This window comes from Hermetia illucens, chromosome 4 (assembly GCF_905115235.1).
Source record: "Hermetia illucens chromosome 4, iHerIll2.2.curated.20191125, whole genome shotgun sequence".
NCBI classification, from domain to species: domain Eukaryota; kingdom Metazoa; phylum Arthropoda; class Insecta; order Diptera; family Stratiomyidae; genus Hermetia; species Hermetia illucens.
Window position 1 is genome coordinate 98,256,742 of NC_051852.1, and position 12,938 is coordinate 98,269,679.

General features: G+C 42.0%; 1 protein-coding gene across 1 annotated transcript in view; it reads right to left on the reverse strand.

Moving 5' to 3' along the window:
- Positions 1-1,453: 1,453 nt before the first annotated feature.
- Positions 1,454-12,938, reverse strand: part of LOC119655814 (sodium/potassium/calcium exchanger 4-like) — a 36,788-nt gene continuing 25,303 nt past the window's right edge. The window contains exon 8 of the mRNA XM_038061919.1: positions 1,454-2,015. Within this exon, the coding sequence (XP_037917847.1) occupies positions 1,693-2,015 (323 nt within the window). The 3' untranslated portion in view covers positions 1,454-1,692. The remainder of the gene's footprint in view (positions 2,016-12,938) is intronic.

A 12,938-nucleotide genomic window follows, 5' to 3' on the forward strand; every position in this document is an offset into this window, starting at 1 on the left:
ATAAGGATAAGGGCATTAATCCAACATCCAATCCACACTCCAGTAGGCTTGTTGGAGAAAAAACGCAATGCCGCAAGAGAGAGAGAGGAGTATTCGACACCACCTTACACATGTCACCGTGTTAAATCCAGTGAAATCAAGAAGGATTTTCCTCAGAAATGGGCGTAAACTTTTAGGAGAGTGCCTGCAGGGTTATGATGTCAAAACTAAAAGGCATTTCATCTATGCAAGCCTTATACTCTGTGCAAATTACATTCTCTTATCTCCAACAGAAAATCATCCATTTATGTCGTCAGCAACGGAGTGGTTTGACTTCCCCCTAAGACATAAAAGAGGTCATGAAAATTACCTCAGAACAAATAAGGAGACAGAAAGCGCTTTCTGATATTCTCCCTGAAACAAGCATGTTAAAATATTTCTTGCGCTATGGAAATAACAGAAACTTGTACTAACCCACCAAACTTGGTACGATCAAGCTGTATATTATAGCCTACATTGCTGCAATTTCGTGGTGCTAGGATGAACTTAAAGGGGGTTCTGCAGCCGATTATTGAAAATTTTGGTAATATACTATTATTAACTTTATTTGAAGGGATGTCGGTATGGAAGGTATTATGGAGCCTAGCCACCATATAGTGGCAGCCTGTTGACTTTTTTCAGATTTTTTGGTTGAGTAGTTTCTGCGAATGGCCCCGTTAAATAAATGATCACTTTCGACCCCCCGAACTTCCCGCCTTTCCAGCAAATGTCAAAACTTAGACCAGCTTCGGAAAGCACTAACCCTTGAATTCGACGCAAAAGGATGTAACTCACTGTATGCGTGAGCTTTCACAATTCCCACCTTTCTACCAAATTTGGTGTAAATTGCTGCCGCATTCTCCGAGATAAATGCGTGTGACGGACAGACAGTAAATCGATTTTAATAAGGTTTTGTTTAACACAAAACCTTAAAAAGCGAGTGAATTTTGAAGAAGTCAAGTCTCAGCCTAGTCATTGATGGACTCGCAGCACTTATTCTTTCAATATTCGCAAAGAGAAACAAACCTATAGAAAATTCTAGATGAAACCACGGTACTCATAAAACTAATATGGAGAATACTGACGTGCGGAACTGGAATCTAACTACATAATGGAATCCATATAAAATAGGTTGAGAAAACGGGGACGACCGGGAAAGCCGGGTTACGAGTACCGAGAACGAAAGAAAATAGATAAAGCTAGAATGAGTTAAATTCACTCAGTGATATAATTTTTTATGGTAGAAACGGAAGGTTAGAAGATGAGTTTTGTGAAAAAAGTTCGCCACCCACAAAGGACCTGCGGATCCAGTGTCTATTAAAAATTTTGAAGATATTTCTTGTGTTCTTTTTTCAAAATGTAAACCTTTTAAAGAGAACAACTTTAGTAAATCCAATTTAATTTTAGAAATTCTCAAAATAGTTCCGTTTAGTTAATTATTGAAATTACTTTATTACTGCACTCCATGCGAAGTCACGGCACTTAAAACAAGTTAAAAGCAAAAATAGCAAATTCAAGTCAACAAATTCTCAATCATAAAAGATCAAAGAGAACATATGAAATTAGTTCTTGAATAAAACATTACCAAAATAAATAGTCAATACAGCTAGTCGTTACTAAATGCAATCATTGAGTATAAATTTCCTGAAACTGCCACTAAATCATCTTACATCCTCAGCATCCATTCGTTGGGGTGGAGAACACATCCATTTCGATCAAGACTTGTAGCGTAATGTACACAAGATATGCAGTTAAGAGGGCAACTCCAGTCATCCTTCGTAGACGGAATCCAAAAATGGCGAGAATTGCAAAAAGTGTTACTGTTGAGAGTAAGAGAATACCAATGATGTATTCGATGTTGTCTGAGCTAATATAAATCTCATTTATCCCCTTCTCCATATTCATTATGCTCTTGATGAACCATGGCACCCCAAGGGAGAAGACGATTTGTAGGGTGTTCGCCCCTAGAGCATTTGATATACCGATACCGCTTTCACCTGAAAAGTTACAAGAATGATACTATGATTACCATTATGCAATAAGGATTGTTTATATTTAGAAAGTCGTATGAGGGTTGTAGATAAGTAGACCAGAATATCGAGTAAAGAAATATACGGTGCTTCAACTTGTTTGGAGACTTCAGACTCGTCAAGAATTTGGTACAACTCTTGGTTTCATGTATCTGACTCTCCATTTCCCGTATAGCGGTTCACAGGCCACATATTCTCACCGAATTCTTTGATGATGGACCCAGCCATTTCGGAGTATATCCCATGTGATTGACGGGCAAACAGACGGACAGACAGATCGATTTTATCAAGGTTTTGTTCCACACAACACCTTAAAACCACAATTTTGGGAGTTACCACAGTTTTTCCGTAAGGGTGAAATATAATAAAAACTTTGCTTTGATACGAAGCGGACACAATCGTTCGTGTATAGGTTAAAGTCAATAACATTTGCTTTAAAATCCCTATCCACGATGAAAGTGACTCCTAACTAAAGTTTCCCTGACAGCTTCCCATTTTTGAAGAATATGTGCAACTTCATGTCAGTTATCTCTTAGCCATTCCAATTCGTTTCCTGGCCTGCTAGAACCCTGACAGCACCAAATTTATTTAGTGATTTAACATTCCAGGATCCAAGAGCGTAGTCATTTATTCATTTGTGCGGTAATTTCCATGGTATCAACCTTATCCGAAGCTTTTCATTCTGTTTCTGATGTTTGATTTTTTGATAGATGACGGACTGTACACGCATTGCTATGAACCCCCAAGACCAGGTCAATTGAGTTAGTTCCTCTTGATTAAGAGGTGTGATCAGGTATGATGTAATACACCAAAGTTACCCCAACTCAGCTGGACGGGCGCCCACCTTCACTTTACCCAATCGCAAGATTTTCACTAAGGATAGTAATAAGCATGTTTCCTAAAACCCTCCTCCTTTACCTGGACTTAGGACCAGCATACTGTTAACATAACGTCGAGTATGAATTTACTGCACCCTAGAGGAGCGCGTTCAATGGATATTAGAAGAACTATGTTAAACATATGCCTACCTCAGATGAATGCCTGCTTAATACAAACATCTCTCCTTGTATCAAACAAATGTCTGTGTATCCCTGGGACATCAGGCCGATATCAGCCATTCAAATCAAAGTAGCAGTGAACCGATACAACAGATGCCTTCACGTCGGTCATATAGCATGTAACTCAAAATGTAACTCAAATACCTCACAGAAAGTGCTGAGTGAAAGGCCATATCAGTAACGACTGTGGTGCCAACCCACAAAAAGAAGGATGTGGATCATTGGCACATTACAAGCAGCAGTAACAACAAATGCCATATGACGTTAATACAAATCAGTTCGACCATTTCATGCATGAACTACTCTGGCTGACCATCCGCAGAAAGACATCGATCTGACCATAATTAGCAAACAACATCATATGTCTGATTCTTGGAAGTAGCATTTAATCGAAAAACCAAACAAGCAAGTGGTGATCCAATCCAACCAACCGCCAAATACCGAAGAGGACTAGAGGAGGATTAGCGAAAACTACGATCAGACTTGCATGGTATTCTCAACCAAGCGTTGAAACTTGCAACGCAGACTAAATTCGACATATTCGCTCACACTTTTAATACATTTACTGTAGAATACAAAACATACCTATGGATTCGCAGAATATAGGAACGTGTCAAGATAAGATTCGCAAGAGTCCTACAACGCAGATGCAACGAGTCCTCGAAGCATTGGAGGGTACATAGTATCATTCCGCACATTAGAAAATGGTCCAATTAAAGAAACGTTGTTGTTATCTAGTTTCTCACAGGACACAGTGGTTACTGCAAGAATTGGGTGATTCCCTGAATTGTTCTGGTTACCGTGGTATACCAGAGGATGCGGTTTTCCACTGCCTTGGGGGTGTAGACGGAAGAAAAAATCTGGTCGTGGCATCTAAAACAGGAGTCTAATTGTAGAGATACTAAAATGGCCAGCCTTTTCATTAACTTTAGGAACTTTAAGATGTAGTCGAAAACGCGACCAATTCTCGTCATAGAAGAGCACCCACCAGTTGAGTTAGACACAGTTTGTAAAAATTTGAATTCTTTCAATACCACCTCGCTTCCTGGATAAGTTGAAAGTATCTTTAAAACATCCCATCCTTTTCCTTTTTGTTTATTCTCAACTCACCAAAAAATTAAGCCCTCCGACTTTTATCACACATTATTCACACTCTCATGCCTTTCGCCTTAGCCAGAAATAAGTGTCAGAAATGCATTCAGTAGTATGCAGAATGATCCTTGGAAGTAACATCAAAAACGTTAACGATCCGTTTCGGAATATTAGAAAATTTAGGAAAAATTTACATGAATTTTAGGGTTTTGGGGGAATTAAAAAGTGATAGTATTCTACAAATAAAATTGTGAAAAGAAAAACAAAACTGGTCATTTTTAAGGTTTTGTGTAAACACAAAACCTTATTAAAATCGGTTTACTGTCTGTCTGTCTGTCTGTCTGTCTGTCTGTCCGTCTGTCTGTCTGTCTGTCTGTCTGTCTGTCTGTCTGTCTGTCCGTCACACGCATTTTTCTCGGAGACGGTTGTAGCGATTGACACTAAATTTGGTAGAAAGGTGGGAACTGTGAACGCTCACGCATACAGTGAGTTACATCCTTTTATGTTGAATTTAAGGGGGGGTCCCCATACATGCAAAAGGGGGGTGTAAATTTTTTTTTCATCAAATATAGTCATGTGGGGTATCAAATGAAAGGTCTCGGTTACTACTTTTCGAAGCCGGTCTTAGTTTTGACATTTGTTGGAAAGGTGGGGAGTGCGGGGGGTTGAAAGTGATCATTCCTTTAAGGGGGCCATTCTCAGAAACTACCAAGCCGAAAAATCTGAAAAAAATCAGGAGGCTGTCACTATATGGCGCCTGGGCTCCGAAATACCTTCCATAGTGATATCTGTACAAATAAAGTTAATAATAGTATATTACCATAATTTTTAATAATTGACTGCAAAACCCCCCTTAAGTTCATCCTAGCACGACGAAATTTCACAATAATATAGAGTATAACATAGAGCATGATCTCACCAAGTTTGGTGGAAATCGCACTATTAGTAACAAAATTATAATAAGTCAAAGTTGTGGCTTCTTCGCAAATTCAAGACTATGAATGTCAATATCATCCGAAAGTGGATATCCTCACATAATATATGGATATATTACGTGCTACGTACTAAGAAATACACAAAACCTTTCGTACCTGAAGCGTCCAGCTTCCGGTTTCCCGACTTGTTAAATTGATATTTTGAAATAGGTGAGAAGAAAAATATGCTGGTTAAAAGAAAATTAATCTCTCATCAGCTCGTCACAGGCCAAAGCGAGCGAAATAATGCAGATGTGCGAAGCCGCGGATACTGCGAAATCGCGGATCTCAAGTCAGAGTCCAAGTCCAATTTCTTCATCTAACGAACTTTAATCCATGAGTAATCCTGATATGATATATAAATAGTTCATTATGTCTTTTATGGCGAAGAAATCAAACAGATAAACATTTACTATTTGTAGCCTCTCCTTCTGATCTCATTTGATAATTTATGACAACAGTGAGTAACCTTTCACCGCGAAATCATCAATCTTTGATCCCAAGGTAAAGATTTATCATTTTAGCCGCCTGTAATGATGAACTTTGATCCCAAGGTTGAAAAGAATACCTCAAATAGCGCAGGTGGGATTGTATTTCTAGGTATACCTGCATACGTAGATTGACGGACAATATTGTATTATCAAAACATGTGATATGCGATGATAATATTTGTTTCTTTTAGATAATGGTCATTATATCAAGGCAATTTACAGTATTTTATGCTGACCACAGTTGCAGTGCCTCCATGCGTGGTGCGAAACAAACGGTCCATACCGCATATCAAAAAGTCAATAAACTTAAGGTGGCATTTGTTTACGAAGAGAGTTTCAGATATCAAAATAACGCCGATTCGGTTAGATTTTAACCCACAATTACCCAAGGCCATTTCTTTTAAGTGAAAAATATCTCAACTGATGATCGCGCCCACTACCACCGGTAAACCCTTCTGAATACACCTCTACTGGGTGCTGCGGGCAACCGTTAAGACACCAACACGTCACCAAAGTTATTCATAGAGACAAGTCCTCTATTAACGTAGGAAAGCTACCGGGATTTTCTCTGCTCATCGCGACCATTAATTAATTAAATAGTCGCCGTGGAAGTCCTACAGCCTATTTCGGGCTTTCATTTCAGGATGCCCTTCCTCCAAACATCTCGATCCATCGATCGGGCCGTCCAATTTCGAAATCTAAACAGCGATGCGGTGTCTTCCCAACGCTATAGGGCCTTTCCTACCGGTCTTCGTCCTTCTCCCTAGGAATACCCTTTTAGGTACCCAAGTGTCGCCCATACGTTGAAGATGGCAAGCCCACTGCAACTTCCGAAGTTTGATTATTTTGTAGATTCAAGTTCGTCAAATATTCAACTCATGATTGTATCTGATTCGGCAATAGTTCTCTCGTTTAACTATTATTTTGCTCAGGACCCTCCTCTCCAAGGTGTTGCCCAGTTTTGCGGAAATTGCTGTTAAGGTTCATGTTTCTCTTCTGTAGTATAGCACAGGTTTTATCGTTTTGTATACTCGGAGTTTCGTTTTCCCGTGTATGCAGCTAGCTTTTAAAATCGGCAGGACCGAGTAGAAGGCTCTATTTGTAAGTTAAATTCGACCTTTTATTTCGTCAACTGCATTTCCATCTTTCTTTGGTTGTAAGTATATAAAATTGTCTATATTTTCCAAGTTGCATTTTTCTCGTTTGCGTCATAATTTTCGTTTTGTTTTCGTTAATTTATAGACCAACTTCATTTACTGTTCTATCGAGGTTTCTATGAAAATATGTATATAAAAATCTCCATTGCTGATGTGAAAGATCGCGCCATGATGTTTACATCATTTCTATACGCGACGATTTGGGAGAATTTATAGAGACGTTTGTCTCAAACACATTTGTCAGGCTATTATTGACTCTTTCATTCTGTCATTCTGGTAAGGCTTAACAGTTTTGCTGGAATTACCGAGTCAAGCATTACTTTGTACAGTATATTTTGGCAAATACTACCATATGTCTGGTTGAAGTCATCGAATTGTGGATCTGGTGATTTAGTTCCATGCGAGGGCTTGAGTACTTTTTGAAATAAGGGGCCCACCTATCATCTTTTTCACTTGGTCCTTGAATAATTACCATGTGTCTGCTTGTATGAAGGGTGTTTTGCATTGATATCCACGCCTCAGACTATTCACTTTCATTGTTCCTTTGTCTTGTGCTATTGGTCGCGATGTTGTCGTCAATTTTCATTATTTCCACGTCAAAATGTTTTAACTTTTTTTTTCCTTGATATTTTATCCCAGTCGGAGATTTTCATAATTTTCTCTTTTTGTTCCTTGACGTCAGCTTTACAAGCTGCTTGCATGAATCGTTTTCTTGTCAAGCGCTTCCTGGAATTCATCATCAAATCAATCACTTTTCCGGTGCCATGATTCATATCCAACCGCGTCTTGCGCTGTAATTATTATTACAAGTTTCCACGTGAAGCTCTGTAGAATACGATTTAGTCGTTCTTCTAGTCACTCTGCTGCTACTAAATCATTTTTAGCCTTCCCACTCTTACATTGAGGATGCTAGATAAGCATCCTTTGATGATAAGAACGTGGTCAATCTGATCGAAAGTAATGCCATGGAGACGCACATATCCCTTTGCGAATGAGCTTATGTAGAAAGCAGGTCAATTTTATGATTAAATTTCTACTACTTGCAAAGTCAATAAGGCCCGTGTATTTGAAATATCGTGGAGACTGTACACCTGGTCGTTCCAGGAGATGTCCTCGCTTTTGTTAGCTTGGCGTGAAATCACCGAGCAAAATCTTGATATCATTCGCAGGCAATGAGTCGTATGTTCTTTCCAGGCTACTGTCAAAAACCATCTTTTTCCATGCGTATATGTTGACAATCCATACATGAAAAAGCATTGATTTAACACGAAGCGCACACAATCTTTTGTATAGAGGTTTGAAGTCGATAGCATTTGCTTTCCCGGGCGCCCTCTTGTTGGTTATCTCTCAGCCATTCTAATTCGTTTCCAGAATTTTTAGAATCTTAAGGTGGTACTTACCGACCTTTTGAAGTAGATTTTGACAGCATCAGATTTCTTTAGTGATCTAACATTCTAGGATCGAAGAAAATCGTCTCCCAGATATCAATATTGGCCGAGACTGTTCATCTAGTCTCTGTACCAATTGTTTGATTTGTGGGTGGATGGGGCTTGTAAGCCCTTACTTCCGGACCCGCAACCTGGGGGTCCAGGTTAATTGCCTTATACCCCTTGGTGAAGGAGTGTGATCAAGTAGAACGCAGTATGCTGGAGTGATCCCAACTAAGCTGGGCGTCCATCGTTACTTTTTTTATCACTTTCCCCGATCACGTAATACGAAAAATACAGTCTATCGTATTATGCCGTCGCGACGAAGGACTTCAAGCTCAATTTTGACACTAAATAAGATAAGATAAACGATCATTTCACATTAACCCTATAAATCATCTGGTCCATTTCATTTCATTTTCCATCAGGAAGGAATTCACCTTAGAGAGCAACAACCGATTGTATGTATTTGAATGTCTGGCACTCACGCGCTGGCAGCTCAAATCTCCTCTTAAAGAGGTTCAGGGAAACCTGCTCTCAAAAAGTCTCTGACAATCCGTGTTGCAATCATCCGGAAACCAGACGTCTTTCAGTTCAAACTCAACCAATTCAGAAAAAAAAAATCCTGGATCATGGTCATGTAACATCATGAACGGAACGGCACGGTTGTCTTCTTCAAAAGAATAACGGCCGATAATTCCATTTGTATTATTTTGTTTATTGACGCATCCACTGAGATGGAAATATGTCTCGTAGGAAATGAAAATGACGGTGTCCCACAGGAATGCAACAAGCATGTTTTCGCAAGCAAGTTATCTCAATTCATAATCATGTGGGAGCAATTTATGGACGACTACGCTTTTGTAAGGATGCGTATGAAGAAGTTGTTTAATTATTCGATGAATGCAACGCTCCTAAATGTCAAGAATATTTCACTGTCTCCGTATTGAGCTCCGGGGTGGCTGCTCAATGGCAGCCTGAGTCCTCCCAATATTTTCTGAGCGCCAGGACCCGATGGTATTCCAGCAGAGGTATACAAACTGGTATTCCAACACCGGCCAGACCTACTGCTCGGGGCATTCAACACTTGCCTGAAAGAGGACATTTTCCCTGCTCGTTGGAAAGTTGCGAGGCTTGCGCTGATCCCTAAAGGAAAAGGCGACCCCCAATTGCCGTCTTCATACTGTCCACTATGTATGCTTGACACTGCTGGGAAAGTGCTCGAAAAGCTCATCAAAAGTAGACTCGCTGAAGCCATACGCGCTGCCGGAGATTTATCTCCCCGGCAGTTTGGTTTTAGGGCAGGGAGATCGACAATTGATGCTGTCATGCAAGTCATGGACGCCGTTCGACTAGCAGAGGCACATAGCCGCCGAACTCGACGGGTGGTGCTCCTCGTAACGCTTGACGTCAGAAATGCCTTCAATTCCGTAAGATGGAAAGACATTCTAGACACACTAGGCAATACCTTCAACGTGCCGAACTATCTCTTACGGATTTGAGGAACCGCTCCTTGCTCTATGAAACACTAGAGGGTCAAAGGTGGATGGAGGTCACGTCGGGGGTGGCACAGGGATCCATCCTAGGGCCGGACCTCTGGAACGCTACCTATGACAGTCTGCTCAAACTCGACATGTCAGAAGAGTCGCGCCTGGTCGGCTATGCAGATGATGTCGCAGCGCTTGTTGCTGGACGCACTGTCGAACAGGCGTAAAGCAGACTCGGCATATTGATGCGACGGGTAAGCGGATGGATGACTACTCATGGTTTCAACCTTGCACTGGAAAAAACCAAAGTAGTCATCCCGACTAAAAAGAGAATTCCGACCCTGCGTCCCATATCGTTCGGCGAGTCGATCATCGAGTCAAAATCAGCGTTAAAGTACCTCGGGTTGACTCTTGACTCAAAGATGAGCTTTTCTGAGCAAATCCAAGCAGCAGCGAACAAGGCTGCGGCTGGAGTTTCGGCGTTAAGTATGCTAATGGCAAACATTGGGGGTCCTACGACTAGTAGGCGACGTCTCCTGATGAGCTCAACGCAGTCTGTCCTGCTCTACGGCGCAGAGGTATGGGCTGGCGCTCTTAAAAAGGAGGTATATCGTAAACGTCTCGCGCAAGTACAGAGACGGGGAACTTTACGGGTGGCGTCTGCGCACCGCACTGTCTCTGAACCGGCCGTGATGGTGATCGCGGGAGTTATCCCCGTTGCCCTTCTTGCTGGGGAGCATCAGGCCATATACAAGCGCAAGGGAGATGAGCCAAGGGAGGTGGTTGCTCGCGAAGAACGGCAACACACTCTAGACGAGTGGCAGCTCTCTTGGCAAAATGAAACTAGCGGCAGATGGACTGCGCGGCTCATCGGCAACTTGGGTGCGTGGCTGAATCGGAAGCATGGTGAGACTGACTATTTCCTTACCCAATTTTTAAGTGGGCATGGAGGTTTTCAGTCTTACCTGCACATGATTGGAAAGGCGCGTTCTCCGGATTGTGTGCTTTGCAATGGAGTTGTGGACGACGCCCACCACACTTTTTTTTCTTGTGGAAGGTGGGATGGGGTTCGTCAGCAGCTCTATTTAAACACAGGGGATCTCTCTCCAGACAACATTGTCGAAGAGATGCTGAGGACTGCTGACAGGTGGAACCGTGTTGCCCATTACGTTCGGGCCCTTCTCGTTGCTAAGAAGATAGAACTCGACCGGTGGAGGAGCCGGATGGTAGGGGGTTCCTTGAACTGACAGTTCCCTTCCTCCTCTCCACTCCCGTTGGTGAAAGGAATTCCCTGATTTGAAGGCTCCGCAAAGCGGGAGAGTTCGGGGACTAGCCCGAAGTAATGTGATAAACGGTTCCAGGCTAGCTCTCTGACGATGGGGAGGTGTTTATTTGGTAGTCAGAGGACGTACGGAATCGGGAGTCCAACACTGTGTACGTAAATGCATCCAGCTACCCTACCCCAAAAAAAAATAAAAAAAATATTTTCTGAGGTAGTGGCGTTGTTATGATGCCCCTTTCTGATTGATGACACATTTCCAAGAGATGATCGGAAGAGGAGGAGCAGTATTGAAATGCAACCTGTGCGGGATGATTGAATGCCCGCTTTCAAAATAGGCTTTCACACAAAACGTTCGCTTTTGCACAGACCACTCGCATTTGGCCACTGATCAGAGCACACCAAGTCTCCCATCTCCCTCTGTCGAATGGTACCACTCCCCACCACCCACATCTGCTACAAGAAGGATGCCTCACTTTCACATCCACCTGCCTGCGGCACTCTACTCTGTACTGGAACCCCCGATGAACCAAAGAGCGACTTTTAGAGCAGCAGGAGAACCAAGTGGAAACCAACACCAACACCGCTACTACCAAACACTCCACCCCCACGTATTGATCGCTTTCTTAAGGAAAAACTGTAAACAGAGAAGGACAAAGGCGAGTCTCTAGTACCTAAAAATTGTACCTAGTGGCTCTCAAGGTTGGATAGAGCTGACCACAGTATGCGGCAAACCGAAGTTACGGAGCCGGTAAAGGCGCCTTGTACAGCGGCAGTGAAAAAGAACTAACGATTTGCGCATTTTCCCATGGAATGCGCACTCCCTGAACAGCCTGAATACCGCCTAGAAACTAGGCAGATATAACAACATTACAAGAGGTGCACTGGACAGGGACTGGTTTCCTGGAGAAAAGCTACTATACTATATATTATAGCTTTTCTCCAGTAAACCTGTACTCCGAGTAGGTTTCCTCTTATGCTAAAAAATTAAACCTACTGTTATCGGCTTCGAAAACGTAAGGCAATGGCTATGCATTTTGGGTTTGTGAGAAATACTTCGAAATATAAGCCCCATTAACGTTCATAGAGAACACTGCAGAGTCGGATAGAAATGCCTTCTACGAGGCAGTAGACTGGACCCTAGAAGCCTGCCATCAGTATGACATCAAAATAAACTCCCATAGCTTACATAAAAGCACCAATGATAACGAACTGCAGATAATTCAGTTAGAAGTATTGCATGGAATGTTTGTTGAAAAAGATGTTGGTTTGCGCAGAAAGTGGTCCACAAACTAACGTGGGCCTCTTCTTACCGGATCATTTTGAACCAAGGTCACCACATCCTAATCGAATGCCGCCACCTCGCGGCAATAATGAATATCAGAGAATATAGGGAGGCTAATATAGACTCGGATCACCACTCGTTGGCATGGTGCTCCGAGCTCGAATAACAACAGCACCTAGAATCCTTCTCTGACAAGCAAATAAGAGTGAATGTTGAAGCCATTCACAATAATGCCTTCCGTAGCACCTTTAAAAGGGAAATTAATGGGGCAATAACCTTAGTCAACCCAAGGTGTGGAGATGAAGCATCGACAAATGGTCTTCACAAACACCTGGAGAACGTTATAATTGATACGGCCAGAAATATACTTGGCCCCAGTCAGGAGAACTATTTCGACAATGAATGTAAGCTAACAATGGAACGGAAGAATGCTGCATACCGGGCAATGTTGCATTCTCAAAGAACGCGGCCACGCAGCCCCTCGCGCCAAAATATCGGAGCGTTAGAGGTTCCGTTAGTGGGAGACAGTGGGCATATGCAAATAGAAGAAACAGTATGTGCAATTCATCGGCTTAAATACCATAAGTTTCAGTTGCCGATAGAATTACCGGCGAATTAGTTAAATATGAATGCGACCAGC